The following is a 16,429-nucleotide window of genomic DNA, read 5'->3' on the forward strand; positions in this document are numbered from 1 at the left end:
TTCTGTTGGTAAGAAATAAGAAAAATATCAGATGTTAAATGTTAGGGAATGAAAAGGATTTGTAGGATAACTTGGAAAAGAAGCTATGAGTACTTAGTGTACCTTGTAGAATCTAACAAGCCATTCTTGTCAACCTTGGCAGCTAAAGATCACCAACAAGGCACCTGGTCTACAGCATCAAAATAGAATCCCCAAACAATTCAATATGGCATTTTGCCTTGATTCTAACTTTAATGGGAAAAAAATAAAACAAAAACCTCTCCAGCTCAGCAGAACGTAAATATTTCAACTTTTGCAAACAGACCAGCCCAAGGAATTCTCATTTGAGCACATAAGCCTGTTGAAATGCAAGTAATAAGGTACCTATAAACTCCAAATATAGAATAAATAGCAGACTTGGGGGAAATGGCCTCAAACTGTTCAGGCTACTCTAAAAATCTACTTATAAGCAAATTTGGATCCAGTTTTCTAAAAATCAATGCTATGCTCTTTGAGCAAGAGTCACAAACCACAGCCCCAAATTTTCTAAAATCATCTTCCAATAGCTATCTACTTTGGACAGCAAGATTGTGGGGGAATCCAAAAATCAAAGTATCACTGAAAGAATTATGCTTCGTATTTCATTCAATACAGCTCTCATCTCCACAAAGAACTACTTCTCAAAACTGACAATTCTGAATTGATGGAATGCTACTTTTAGGGAAGTTCTCTAACATATAAAAGGCAAAGAATTTGAGGCAAAATTTTTAAAAAGCAAAGTAGAGGGAAAGAGTGCTACAAGAGAAAAAAAGTCTTTTAAAAAGCATATTGCCTATGAAAAATAAAAGGGCACAACACTGGATAAGCATACAGAAAGAAATCTCTACTGCCAAGAGATGTTTATAAGAGAAGGCAGCATAGGATAGATTGAGACTGGTGAACTGACCAGATTAAGACTGGTCAGACTGGACAAGAATCAGCATTATCTTGATTTTAAAAAATAGACAAAATCTAGACTACCTATCAAATATCAAACAACCTACAACCCTCCATGACTGCATTTCCTTTTCAAAGAAATGGGTTTTTTTTTTTTTTCCCCACAAAGCTGCATGCTACCTCTTTTGTGTAAGTGTTCTTAAGGAATACTTAAAGGAGTAAAAGAAAATAAATCTTTGGAAATCTGTAGGAAAAAAAATTGAAACAATTCAAGACATGCATTTTATTCTAATTAACAAATTTATCTGAAACTGAGAAAGGAGTTTTCAAATTTCCTAATAAAGTATGTAACTGTTCCAGTCTGTAGAATATTAGCTGTGGGTCACTTTCCACAGCAAAACTCTTACGGGATTATCTTTGCCCAGGATTTATGAAAACAATGAGTTGCAAGAGGAGAGTGGCCAAGGCCAATTAAAACAAATTGCTATTCAAAAGTTAGGGTATGTGTAGAAACTATGTGAACCCCAAGTATGAGATTTGTACTTAACTCATTGGGATGGCATTTGAAATATAAAGTGTTCATTGACTGAAATTAGCAGGATTTAGCAAGGACAACAAACACTCTCACTTAATTGCACATTTATTTCCATGTTCAGGTGGCAAGAATGAGCTCCTAAGCCAACATTCAAGTGAACAGCTGCAGTAGGCTGTGTGCGCTGAAAATTACAGCATCTCTCAGCTATAGGACCATCTGCTCAGAATAAAATGATACTAATGTGCTATATTTTACAAATAATGCATATTCCATTGATAGGCTCAACACAACTGTTCACAGAATGCAAACTCTTTCAACAGTTACTGGGCAAATAATTTTCAGCCAGATTTACAATTTCAACAATTTTTTTTTTTTTTGAGCATCAGGAATTGTAAATAACTTCAAAATTTAGTAACCAAAAAAATACATAGTAAACAGAATGTAAAGAATTACGGTAACTTAGTATTCAGACCATACCAAAACTTTTTTGTTTTTTTTTTTTAAAAAAGCTTGTCACTCTTTTCTTTGAGTCTGCACTAAATCCTAATTCAGATTATAAAAAGTTACATACAAAAGCATGGTTCTGATGCTACATATACCACTATGGTTAAAATTGCAATGTGCTTTCAAAGTCCTAATGATGGCCATACCACAATAGGTTAAATGTAAGAATAATTAGTATGCCAAATGAAAAGTTCAAGTGTTTGGTATGGCCTCAGCACTCCTGCAACATGCTAAAAAAAAAAAAAAAAAAAAAAAAAAAAAAAAGTAGCCTACAGAATTTAAGAAAAATCCCACAGACCCCAGTCCAAGGCTCTGCTGCCCACGAACCACTTCTAAGCAGAGAAGCCACATCACACAGTCTGACTGCCATGTTAGTTTGGAGTTGCCGTCTGCAATATGGACACAAAAAGTACCGTATGTTAGATGAGCAAGATAATGCAACAAATCAGTTTGTACAAAATTTACAGTGATTGTATTGATATTCCCAGCACGTCCATGCAGTGTGGCTTAATTGAATTTGAGGCAATTCCAATCTAATCTTTCCAAATTCATTTTAACATGTAGTTTTCTTGCACAAATTAAGCATTTTTAATTAAGAGCCTGATTTTAAAACAGTATTAACTAGTTACTTTGACATCTATCCTGAAGAACTACCTTAAACCACATCTCAAAAAAATTTTTAAATGATAAAATGAAGCAAAACACTGCATGCTGTCCTGTCTCTTAAGGATGTGGGAGAAGGAAAGAAATGTGAATGAAATTTATAGTGAGAAAAGGCAGTCATGCAATTCATAAGTGAATGCTTTGCAGAAAAGCATTCTTTCCCAAAAATATCAGAAAGGCAGTAAGGGAAACTATATTTGCCCATACTGTTACATTATACTATAAATGATCCTTAATCCTGGGACTTAAAATTAAAAATGAATCGAAACCCTGTGAGGTTATTCTGACACTATAGTCCAACTGATCTCTAACAGTTTCACTGAGAATTGTTCACATATACTAAGAGGCAGTAAACCAGCATCTTTCAATTGAAATAATTGGACCAATAAATAGGATTGTTTGGAGTAATGCTTATATAGGATGTCAGCTTTGTCCCTGAACGAAATCAAGTGAACATTTTTTAATATGTAAATTGTAAACGCAGCACGATTTGAAATTAGTGCTGCTATGAGGCCTCCAATCATTTACCACTTATTACAAGTTGCCCAAATACTAAACAGAGCCACAGTATTGGCACAAAAGCCAAAGTTTACATTTTAGCCATATAGGCAGATCCTTTAAATGGCCAACAGAATATTCAGAAAAACTCAATCTCTATAAACAGACACATGACAAAGGAGAGCCAAAAACATCTTTTACTTGGGTATTTATGATTATAAAAATTTCATCCTTACTTAAAGCTGGCTATAAGTGGTTTACTCTTGATGTGAGCAATGACGTTAATTAACATGTAACAATGGATTCCATTTTCTGGCATCTACCAAAAGGGTTTAACATACTCCTTACAGGATGCCATGAAAATGTCTTACACTTCTTCCCTTCTCCCACTGTTATAATTCAGTCTGATTCTATGTTTACTTTAAAAACAAAAAACCTACTTATAGTCGAACTAAACCTGTGAAAAGATAAAGTGCTTTTATACCCATGAAATATTTTGACAAGAACCTAATCATGGTTAGACCACATGGGTAGAATAGGCAGGACCACACCCAAGAGGTTAAACCAAGCTTAAATGTATGTCCTGAATACCTTCGGGAATTAATATCTGAACATTTTTCACTACATAAAACCACAGATTCACATTTAATGGCCTTGGTCCCTTCTATTCCATAGGAGACGACGCTAATAAGCTAATCTATTGACATCCCTCTTTCTGAAAGCCCCAGGGATGTGAACAATCACTTTATTGCACCAACTAGCTAGGAAGGCTGTGTATGGAAAATGATTCTACTGCACTTTTACATTTCAAGCACCCCAGACAGTTTCTCTGCTTGAGGCAGACACATACCTTTATGGGAAGTTATAAATAAGTTGCTCACATGGCCCTTACCTTTATGCTGGCCAACAATTCAGTTACTAAAAATGTAAAGCTACTTCCCCTTCACTTAAGGACAGGCGATTCTGCTCTACTCAATCTACCACAGACAACCGGTCTGCACTATTTATAGATTCTACTGGCTCTGAAACTCTTTGGAAAGGGGGATGGGGGGTGTACATTCCAACAACACAGAACTATTCATTTTAAGGCTTAAAAAAATAACGTTTCAATATATGTTCACATCTTAATTTAGACATCAATTGTGCCAATTAAGACTGCTTTTTTTCCATGTACTAATTTATGAAAGGCACTTTGGCATAGATCTAGAATATTCTAAACTTTCTCTGGGCTCCAACAGATAATGATGAGGTGCTGGTTTAGTGGAATCATGATTTTATTGGGGGAAAGGGGCTCTCTGTCTTCACACTTCCAAAACTCCATAAAAGTTGATTTTTTTTTTTTAACGTAATGGTCCACTGTGTATTAAACTTTTTTTTTTTTTTTAAGATTTTATTTATTCATGAGAGACAGGGAGAGAGAGAGTGAGAGAGAGAGGCAGACACAGGCAGAGGGAGAAGCAGGCTCCATGCAAGGAGCCCAATGTGGGACTTGATCCCGGGTCTCCACGATCAGGCCCTGGGCCGAAGGCGGTGCTAAAAAACTGAGCCACCCAGGCTGCCCTGTATTAAACTTTTTAAAGATTTTATTTATTTATTCATGAGACACACAGAGAGAGAGGCAGAGACACAGGCAAAGGGAGAAGCAAGCTCCCCCGGGGGAGCCTGATGCTGCGCTTGATCCCAGGACCCAGGGATTGCGCCTGAGCCAAAGGCAGATGCTCAACCACGGAGCCACCCAGACATCCTTGTGTACTTAAACTTCTAAAGTTTCTTACAATAATGGATTTTAGGAAACCAACGCTATTGCTTGATTTCTCCTATCTGGGACCAACAATTTTCTGGTCACATGAGAGAAAACAGAAGTCCCTATTTTAATACAGAGTTCTGAAAATTAAGGTTTATCAGTTTTCTTCCTATTTTCAACCTCTTACAAGACAGCCACCCAACAAGATAGACTGCTAATCGAAAACATCCTAAATATATTCTGCGAATTCTCATTAATAAGTACAGGTCTACAAGGGAAAAAAGGGTTTCCAAGTCCTAGATACCATCTGATTTAAGGAACAGACCTCTGGAGGTTAGAGTCACAGCAGACTGCCAAGAGACCACTGCACATCACCTGGTGAGGCCTGTGCATCTCCACCATCATGGTTACCATCCCAGTCTGGGCCCTCATGTTTCGTCATCTGAATCATCTGAAACACTTACATAGCCTTCCCAAAGGTCCCTCATCATCCAAATCCACACTAACACTACTACTCCCTAATGGATTTTCCTAAACCCACAATAGCTCCCGGCTGTCTATCAAATTAAGCACAAACTACTAAGTATGAACAGTATAAGCACCTGGGACTCTCTACAACTTCTTTCACCAGCTCATATTCAATCACCTAAAAATCTGAACCATTCCTTGTCCCCTCAGAGCTCCAGTACTTGTGAAGCCGTACATTCATCCTCTGGCTTTGCTCATGTAATTCCATCTGCCTAGAAGGCCCTCCCGCCATACCCACCACACATGTACATTCTTGGTTGTATAGACTAAGCATCTGCAAACATACCTAAGGTCAAAACAGTTTGTTTTAAAAAGCTAAGCATGCAAGGGCAGTGACCTTCCTAAATGCATGCCAACTTAATAGCTCTTTTTCTATCTCACCTCAAGTGTTCCAAACCAGAGATAATTAGGAAAGCATATTTTCAATTTTTGGTGCACTCCATAAGCAACCCTTACCCAATAAAAGCCAAATTCTCATTAAATGGCATAACAAAGAGACACTATCTTCAGTGATCACTTGTGTACTTTTATTTCAAGAGTCTATTATGCCAAATTGCCAACTATAAAAAAGCTTGAAGCCAAAACAAAAACATGATATAAATACATTCCAAGCCTCTGGCCAGCAAGGTTACAGAGATGTCACCTCTGGAATCTGGGTCTAACTTGAGGAAAATGGCAGAAGAGGAGGGAGATGTGGAAAAAAATAACGAACAAAAACAATAGATTTTATAACACAAAGGTGTTTAAAAATGCATCATAACGAAGTTACGGATCTCAAACAGTTTTAATTTGATACAGACTAGAATGTTTATGCAAATATGAAAAGCAACATTTCTAAAAAGAATCTTGGCCAAGGTCAAGAGTAAGCATCTCTCACACTTTGAAAAGTCACACTTGGATAAAGTGACTTTGGTCAGGACACTTCCTTGCAAGCTAGCAGGCTCTCAATACCTCAAGTAGCAGAGCACCAGTGTAGAATCTGGATAGTGCAAAGTCTTTTCCTCTGACCACCAAACTCTCTGAAAACCAAGTTACAAGGTGAACAGAAGGCATTTGTCTCTCAAGTTTAAAAGGAGAAACTACCAAAATACAGACAGAAACCTTGGCCCAACAGCATTTTCCTTTGGAGTATGCGAGGCAGGAAGCTAAAGCACTACAAATTATCAGGAGAGTAATGAGAACTTACAATGAGAGCTGGGTAAGCAGCTGATAGGGCCATCTACCTAGAAGATACCATTCCCACATAATAATTTTTTATCTTTCCCACTAAAATGGCATCTTTAGGATGTATTTCAACTTTACTGAATTAAGCAACGGAAGAACTCAACCAAGCACTAAAAATCATGGGGCTGACGTGTCAGCTACAGGAATGAGCCATTAGTTTTTCTTTATAAACCTCTTCACACTTTCCTTTGTCCTTCCTAAAATAATAAAGGTTTGTGGTTTTAAACTTCATGTGATTTCCTCAATTCTAGAATCCCTGTCAATTTCCTACCCCACATCCATAATCATTTTAACTGCCTCACAGGTCCTATAGATTTCCTCAGCCTCGTCAAGTTCAGATTTTTGGCCTTGGGGCTAACAAGGGTCTAAGAGCTGCCAGAGACAATACACCAAACAGCTGCAGAAATCACAGAGAGAATGTTCTTTGGCAGTGAACACCAACATTTCTGTCTCTTGGCCCTTTATGGCTCCTACAGACAAACTACAGAGTCTTTCTGATGCCACTTGTTCTGAGGTTTTGTAGTTCTAGAGCTGGCAGGATTAAAACTTTTGAGGCTAGAAAGTAAAGCTAATGAATTTAGAAGTCCCAAGTCCTTCCCTTAATTCTATGTCCATTTCAGGCATCCGTGCTGGGCAACAGAAAAGCAAAGCTCTAGTGAGAAAGATTTGCTTAAGCTTCACACACTGTTTCATTCATTCACTCATTCATCAAACACTTATACACATCTCCCATGACCTAAGGACTGTCCTAGGTACTTGAGATACAGTAATGAAGATGAATCCTGCAGTCTACATCTGCAACAGGTGTGTGCAGTAGACCACAATGAACATATATAAGAAAGTAGTGTAACAGCTATAAACAAATGAGCTTTGTAATAAAAGAAAATGTAAAGCCAAGTAGGGGTTGAGAATGTAGGGAGGGGTAGTTTCCAATATTAAACAGGCATCCCTGAGAAGGTGAACTCTGAGCAAAGTTTAGAGACAGAAACTAGCCACTGTGGTGGGTAAAATGACTCACCTGGATGTTCACATTCTAACCTCTGAAATCTGTGAATATCTAGTCACATGAACCGGGAGATTTAAATTGCAGAGAGAATTGAGAGAATTAAGGCTGCTAATCAAATGACTCCAAAATGAGGAGATTATCCCACATTACCCCGGCAGAGCCAGCATGAGCAGAAGAGTTGTTATAAATACAGGAGGAAGGATGGAGATTCAGTGTTAGAGTAATGCAGCATGAGAAAGACTCAACTAACTGGCTTTCAAGATGGGGGATAGCCACTAACCAAAGAGTATGTGCAGCCTCAAAAAGTGGAAAAAGCAAGGAAACAGATTCTTCCCTACAGACTCTGAAAGGAATGAAGTCCTACCAACACCTTGATCAAAGCCCAGTGAGACCCACTTAAGGGGGCTCTGACCTTCATAATTGAAAGATAATAAATTCACATTGTTTTAAGCACCAAAATTATGGTTATCAGAAATGTAACAGTGAACAAATACATCCTGTGGGGATATCCAGAAGAAGAGCATTCCAGGCAGAGAACATCTAGGGTGAAGCTAGAAAGGAGGGAAAGAAAGCAAAGAAGTAATAAGGCCAGACCATAAAGGGCCTCGGAGGTGTAGGGGAAAAGAAAGGTTTCTTAGATCCTCTTAGAGTCCCTGGCTGGATCTGAAAATTAGACTGGCAAAAACAGATTAACAGGGAAAAAAGACATACAAATTTTATAAGCTTTTACATGTACCCACATGGGAGCCTTCACAAGGAAATGAAGCCCAAAAGTAGTGGCGAGAACAGGTAACTTTCACACCTTTTAGATAAAGAATAAATTTGTGAAGAACTTGACGGGACAAAGGGGTTGGGGCTAGGGTATTAAGTGATGAAATGACTAGGTAGACAAGGAGTAGTTTAACAAGGTTTGTTCGTACTATTCTTAGTCCAATTCCCATTCTCTGGGAAGAATGTCTGCCTTCCTCCCACTATTTTGTGAGAATATCTTTCGCATAAAATGTTCTAGAACCTGTTTCAGGGGAAAAGGGGGATGGATAGTGGGTAGGGTGACCTTTCTGTTTCTGTTTTCTCAAACCTTCTCTGTTCCTGTTTTCTCAAACTCCTTCAACTTAAGAAATTCAATATGCCAAAGTACCATATTTTGGGGTAGTGTGTCCTGAACTCCGTCAGAGGTCACCATAAGATTTTCAGCATAACAGCATGGGGGTGCTGTAAAAATAAATCACATATGATTATATGGGAGGACTGCAACTTTGCCAGCAGGAAGATCTATCAAGAAGCAACTGCAGTAACGTTGATATAGAAAGACAGGACTCCAACAAGGGTGACACCAGAGGATCTACCCAGGAGGAAAACAGGTTACTAATGTGCTACTTTAATTACATCGTTAAACTGTTGAAATTCATGATCAAGAAACTGGCTTTGATTCTAACTGCTCACAGGCTCACCAACCTGCATTTATTAAGATATGGAACTCAGAACACAAGATAATTAAGCAAAGGAATGGCTTTCTATAGAAAGCGGTCTTAAGGGGTTGGTAGGGAGCTCCTCAAGGAAATTCAACACATAAAAACTGAGTTTATAATATTAAGTCAAAGTTTTTCCTTTTACTTATGGATTAATAGAAGAACCCCGTGATTTATTTGTTTTAAAAGTTACAAAATGGGAATCACTTGTGCTATGCCCCACATCACAGCAAACCAAGACTTCATTCCAAACCTAACTGCATTTTCAACCTATCCCAGGAACACAATCTTAAAACTAGTAAATGTGGAACTGTCTGGTGAGCACTAATGAGGTAATCCATCTAACATCCTTCTGTCCCCCAAAGAAAGATGAAGTAATCCACTCTTTCCCTTGTTCCCGCCCCTCTTCCACTTATAAAAGACTCCCTCCCACTTTGTTCACTCTTTGGAGCTCCCTTCTGTCTGATAGGGTGCTGCCCAATTCCGGAATTGCTGAACAAACCAGTAAGATTTCTGAAGTTTATTCAGTTGAATTTTGTTTTTTGTTTTTTGTTTTTTTGACTTGGTGGCAGTGACAAGATCCGAAGTGAACTTCTGATGATATTTGGGGACAACAACAACAAAAAAAAAAACTCAGGAGTAGTATTTGCAAGCCCTTGGGTTCTAGGTCTTTCTCACTATTCCCGAAGGCCATTGTTAGGTTCCTCTTACTTTTGAACACCACCCTCTGCATCAAGGTCCCAACCTAACTGGGTTTCCAGCTGAGGGCAGGTCAGCTTGTGCTAGCAGATGGTTCTACCAGGAACCAAGCCCCTTGCCCCTGATTCAGTCCACAATCTCCCTTTTTTGGAAACCCAATCCAGTACACACTCCTCATTCTTAAGGTCTGCTGGTTCAGTCCGTTCCCCAGTTCCAGACTGGAAACTGGTGGTGGCGTGCACAGGGCTTTCTCTTGGCCAGTCTGCAGTAACATTTCTTGTTTACTGCCAGTGTATTAAGCTGCACATGTGTCTTGTTTGTGTAGGTAAAGGATTCAGTGTTAATAACTGTTAATAACTGATTCCTTGATAGGAATCTCAGGGGAAAAGACCACAAAAGTTGGTAGGTACAGGTGTAGCACTTAAATGCCATCTGGGCGTTTACCACCTAACTCAAAAGAAAAGACTATGTTAGGATAAGAGCAAACTGGTTAAGTAACAGGTTGTATTTATACTAGGGTCACCTGCCAACTTCAAGAAAATTTCCATGCAATGAAGTACACTGTAAAACATCACAAAATTCCCAACCCAGAGGCACATCCCTTCCAGCTATCAGTTTGGCCACAAGAGATCCAAAGACTTAGCTGCTAATTATATAATAATAATAATTATTATTATTATTAAATTTAAAAATTAAAAACTAAATAAAGAGGATCCTTAAATTCTAAAAGTTAAGCAAGCCACAACCCAGCATATCTGCTGATTTTAAGGTCTAAAAACTATGATTCCAGAAGCTGTAAATATTTACATAAATAACAAAATCTCGGGGATCCCTGGGTGGCTCAGCAGTTTAGCACCTGCCTTTGGCCCAGGGAGCAGTCCTGGAGTCCCGGGATCGAGTCCCATGTCGGGCTCCTGGCATGGAGCCTGCATCTCCCCCTGCCTGTGTCTTTGTCTCTATCATGAATAAACAAACAAAATCTTTAAAAAAAAAAAATCTTACTGAAAATAACCTGGAATTAGAGAAACTCACTGTATTATGTCCTGAGAACTTAGCTTAATAACCGTCAGATTAGAGGTCCCTAACTACCACAGGCAGAAATATGGGTTGTACCCCACTTATGGTTAAGGATCCCACCAAACCACTGCCAGTCCCATTGGGGAAATAACAGTGGCTGTTATGAGAAATGTTCCAATTAGTTAAGATTACTTAAGAGGTGTACTTACAAGTAAGGGCTCAGATTAAGCAAACAGAATGGGATACCTATTTTAACTGATATGCAGAAGCCTCTAAAAAGTTTCAAGATTCCAAAATAGCTCCATTGAAAGATTCATTGTAAAAGGCTAATGACAAATTAAAGACACAAGAGAGGGGATCCCTGGGTGGCTCAGCGGTTCAGCGCCTGCCTTTGGCCCAGGGAGCAGTCCTGGAGACCCGGGATTGAGTCCCGCATGGGGCTCCCGGCATGGAGCCTGCTTCTCCCTCTGTGACTCTGCCTCTCTCTCTCTTTCTCTATGTCTATCATGAATAAATAAATAAATAAATCTTTAAAAAATAAAATAAAAAAAATAAAGACACAAGAGATGCCTAAAACAAAAAACTCTAAGATGAATGCGAACTCCTACTGCTCCCATCTATCCTTCTTTATTTAAGTACTCCTTCTAGTAATCCTGTCTAAATGGTCTTTCTGCTCTAAAAAGGTTACGAGACCATTAAAAAAAAAAAAATTTTTCAAAAAAAAAAAAATCTGCCAAGGGACAATAATTCTTAATGACAACAAAAGAGGAAAAATCGATTAAAATTTAGAAAAAAATTATTCTTTTATGTCTTCAAGTATTAGTAAAAAGCTTTTGCCACCTGAGCAAGTAACCTCAATTTATCTCACCTACCCAAAAAACAACTTAAATCCAACTTCTTTCATAATTAGTGCCTGTATAATATCTCATTCACAGCAGTAATTTTAAAATAGAAGCTATACTGTCTCTGTTTGCATCTGTCTACATGTTTATGTGTGTCTACACGTTTATGTGTGTCTACACATATGTTATACATATGCGGTATCTTCTACCTCCAGACGATACTGCCAAAAATTTATCTGTAAAAGAACTCCATGTAATTGACTTTAAAAACACAAAGTGCTGATATGAATTGAAATGTTCCTAAAATTCTCAGAAACCTAATAGAAATTAATCTAAATGCTTTTCAAGTTCATGTGGATTTGGGAAAATATTCAGTACTAAAGCTAATCTAGATCTGTAGGCTTAATTAAAATAAATACATATTTAGAGTTATTAACATTGAATATAATACATATTTTTTTTCTTCCTGGATTAGTCAAAGTAAGTTCATGTTTTGTTATAAAACTTGACAGCAAAAAAAAAAAATAACTTGATATGCTGAAATTTTCATAGGTAATCTAAACATAATTACTGAGAACAAGTAAATTAAATAGATGTAAGCAAGACAAAAGTTCTGGGTCAATCTTTAAATAATCTCAAATCTTGGTAACCTGAAATTTTACAGTTAAATGATGAAGTCATTAAATGTCAAAATCATTTCCAAATATGATAAAACACAAGAACATTAATTACTAAAAATAGGCTTATCCACTTTTGGCTTCCTTTACAGAGGATCTAGAGATATTTTGGATCTATTAGTAAACACGTTTTGTGCCATGCTGAGAAACTTACTATGAGAAACATATGTTTCCAAAAATTATAAAAAGTATAAATTTGCCAAGCCACAGAATATTAATGCTAAAAAGACAATTCACAGTTGTGTACTTGTTTTTTACTAGAAATTAAGGTTTTTAAGCATTAAGAATTCTAACATTGATTTAAATGACTAGAAATAATAAGAGAAACAACTATATTCAAGGAGAGCAGAATATGGGTTTTGTTTGTTTTGATTAGAAAAGGCATGAGGCATTAGAAACGACAAATACCCACCCATTGACGTGGATGGAACTGGAGGGTATTATGCTGAGTGAAATAAGTCAATCGGAGAAGGACAAACATTATATGGTCTCATTCATTTGGGGAATATAAAAAATAGTGAAAGGGAATAAAGGGGAAAGGAGAAAAAAATGAGTGGGAAATATCAGAAAGGGAAACAGAACATGAGAGACTCCTAACTCTGGGAAACGAACTAGAGGTGGTAGAAGGGGAGGTGGGTGGGGGGTGGGGGTGACTGGGTGACGGGCACTGAGGTGGGCACTTGATGGGATGAGCACTGGGTGTTATTCTATATGTTAGCAAACTGAAGACCAATAAAAAATAAATTTATAATAGAAAATAAAATAAAGTTGTAAATGATTAAAAAAAAAAAAAAAAGAAAAGGCATGAGGTTTGAAGATGGGTTTCTGTTAAGGAAAAAGGAAATAAATTTGTCCCAAAGTAAAACTGGTTATTTTGTAATGGAAAAGGGGAAAATAGGGGCACCTGGGTGGCTCAGTGGCTGAGCATCTATCTGCCTTAGACTCAAGGTGGTGATCCCGGGGTCCTAGGATGGAGTCCGACATTGGGCTCCCCACAGGAAGCCTGCTTCTCCCTCTGTCTCTCATGAATAATTAATATAATCTTTAAGAAGGCGGGGGGGAATAAAACACAAATTTTTTAAATAGAAACTTGAAGAGAAAGAAAAAGAATCTTACCTTGTTTGGATCAGTTGGTTAGAATTAAATGAATTTATTATAAAGGTTATTAAATTAAGCTTTGTAAAATCAGTAGTGTACTCATCTAAAAGCAGCACTCAATTGTCCATATCTGCTAAAAAGACAGAAGTTTTCTTGGGACTACTAGTCCATTCCGGATAAGAAACTGCAATAGGTTTTTCTTTACCTTTTAAGCATTCTTCCCGGAAAACAAAGATTTTGTGTCTTGCCAAAATAATTTCCTGTGTTTCATGTCATTCTTATCACATCTCTGATTATTTTTGAAAACTCAGTCTTCCCTATTAAAAGTGCTAAGGTTTTGTTTGTTTTTTTTTTTTTTACAAATATTTAACTTTCTGTATTTGCATTCAAAATCTTTAACCTATGATCCTATATGACCAAGTGTTTTAAAACCTTTTTTGATAGTTTTGATAAACTTCACAAAATCAAATTCTAAATGATGTCTTTTTGACCTCAAACTAATTAGTGATTTTTCAGCAGGTCCCTGGAACATCTCAAAAGATATAGCTTCTCTCCTTATAAAAAGGGAGATGTAAAAAAAAAAAAATAAAAATAAAAATAAAAATAAAAAATAAAATAAAAAGGGAGATGTTAAACTTATGTGATAAAATTATATAGGAAGCACCGTCAAGAATACTGTCTTTATACGTTGTATCTGTATACAGGTATATGTTAGAAGGACTCCAGAAATTGTACAAAACCAGAAGAAATCTGATATATTCTGGCATAATGTTATCAGTCATAATTCCAATTCTTAAATGCTGTATATTACAAAAATAACCAAATATCCTTGTCAATCCATTATGAACACTCATCAGATCTTTTAAACATGAATCATTTTTAAGCCTTTTATCATTTGTAGAGTTACTGTTTTACTCTGATGCTTTTGCAAAAGGGTTCCTGTAAAAGTGCTTCATTTCTAAGGAGATTCATGGAAAGCACTTTGACAAGTACAAGTTTCTATTAACTTTAAGATCATAAAACTGAACTCGCTAAAAAATCACCAGAACAAATGGGAAAACTGGATTCAAGCAGAACAAGTATTAATGGTATGATTTTTTGTTTGAAAACATTGCTGGGGGCAGCCCCGGTGGCTCAGCGGTCTGGCGCCGCCTGCAGCCCAGGGTGTGATCCTGGAGACCCCGGATAGAGTCCCACATCGGGCTCCCTGCATGGAGCCTGCTTCTCCCTCTGCCTGTGTCTCTGCCCCCCCCCCCGCCCTCTGTCTCTATGAATAAATAAAATCTTAAAAAAAAAAAAAAAAAAAAAAAAGAAAACATTGCTGGTTCCTTAATATTTTGATTTCCTAGATTTAAGGAAATCTTTTTTCTTAAGCTACCTATGACTTATAGCAATTTGGTAAAAAAAAAAAAAAAAAAAAAAAAGAAGAAGAAGAAGAAGAAGAAGAAGAAGAAGAAGAGGAAGAAAGAAAAGAGAAAAAAGAAAGAAAGAGGAAACATTTACCTTTTTTTTCCCTTCCTACTAAATCCCTCCAAAGTCAGAAAATCTTGAGTATTCTTTTCAGGACAATATAGGTATTTACATAAATTCAGTAGGAACCTGTTCTCCTTGCACCAGGGCAAGGCAAGAAGCACTAACCAAAATGAGGGTAACGACAGGAAGAAAATTTGTTTACACCTTTGTTGATAATAAATTCTAATACCATGGTCTTTGAGGCTACATACCTGTAGAACGGATTAGGTGCTAAACTCTTCTGGTTTCCTGAAATATTTGTCTGTGACTCTCTCCAAACCTATGTTTCAAATTTTCTCCCATCTTTCTGATTTGGAATCACTAAGAACAAAGGCTACCCTACCCCCTAAAATCTCCTTAGGGGAACTATACCAAGTGCTCCTCATTACCCAGACAGCAGCCAAACTTCACAGACTAAAACCTCAGGTGCATATTTCACAGCTAAAGAAGGCTTTGCCTGACATCTATGGTCCTGTACAAACACTGGAGACCTTCAAATCAAATTGCCGAGGAAGAGAAGTAGCTGACATTGATGTAGACTGCTTCCTCCCAAGACACTGAATCAAAACTTCATGCTTTAACTAAACATGAAACCCTTTCGTCTTCTTTCTTTCCTTCACCCTAGCATTGGGCTGGAAAGATAACCCCATCACCCGTATCTCCCAAGCTACTGCTAAGAAGGGTAACCCTCCCAGACTGTCCATGGTTCTGGAGACCCCCTGGGTCCATTTCCCAGTCCCTGGTTAGCAACCCCAAACCCAGAGAACCTTGGGCCCAGGCTCTGTATGAAGAAAGGGACAGAAGGCAACCAGAATAAAACTACCTGTGTGGTTGGCAGACTCTAGAAATGTATAGAAATGTACAAGTCTCCATGGCTGTCACTTTTCCTATGCAAGGCCATAGACTCAAATGGGAATTACCAGGAGGCAATCATGATTCAAAATTAGCTTCCACTGGCAGATCAATGCTCCTCTAACTAGAAATAAATGAAAATGAGGAGGTCAGGGCCCTCTCCTTAACTCTAAAAAGTACTGCAGAATCTGCTGCTAAAATATTAAGTACCCAACAATTGGACCCTCTTGCCAAAGATATTCTTAGTAAGACAGCCTTTGATTTTCTTTTAACTCAGCAAGAAGATGTTTGTGCTGAGGCCAGAACCACCTACTAACCTTGATTAACACTACTTGGGAAGTTGAAACTCAGTGACATAAGATCATCATATGAGCCCCGTAACTTAGAAAGATGAATCCTTCAATGGACTCTTTCTTTGATGTACCTGATTTTGATTACTTTGGGTCTTGGAAACCATGGCTCCAAAGTACACTCCAAACATAGGAATTTTCCTGCTTATAATAATCATAATAGTCTCCACAGCATGCTATATTCTCTGAAAAGCTATAAATGCATGTCCACAGCTGCTAAGCATCAAGCAAGCAAATGATCTCCCCTAAGACTGGATTGATAAAATAAGTGACCAAGAAAATGACCAACTTAAAAA

At 37.6% G+C, this 16,429-nt stretch overlaps 1 protein-coding gene across 24 annotated transcripts in view; it reads right to left on the reverse strand.

Annotated features, from left to right (window-relative positions):
• The window catches only part of ELAVL2 (ELAV like RNA binding protein 2), a 168,521-nt gene that overhangs the window by 68,221 nt on the left and 83,871 nt on the right, over positions 1-16,429 (reverse strand). For 13 of the 24 annotated variants that reach the window (XM_072841548.1, XM_072841553.1, XM_072841561.1 and 10 more), the window contains one exon: positions 2,253-2,343. The exons of 4 other annotated variants lie outside the window; for them this stretch is intronic. In XM_072841548.1, the coding sequence (XP_072697649.1) occupies positions 2,253-2,324 (72 nt within the window). In that variant the 5' untranslated portion in view covers positions 2,325-2,343. Of the gene's footprint in view, positions 1-2,227; positions 2,344-16,429 lie in introns of all 24 variants that reach the window. 7 more of the 24 variants (XM_072841558.1, XM_072841541.1, XM_072841559.1 and 4 more) reach the window with 1 other exon arrangement.

This window comes from Canis lupus, chromosome 10, assembly GCF_048164855.1.
Source record: "Canis lupus baileyi chromosome 10, mCanLup2.hap1, whole genome shotgun sequence".
NCBI lineage: Eukaryota > Metazoa > Chordata > Mammalia > Carnivora > Canidae > Canis > Canis lupus.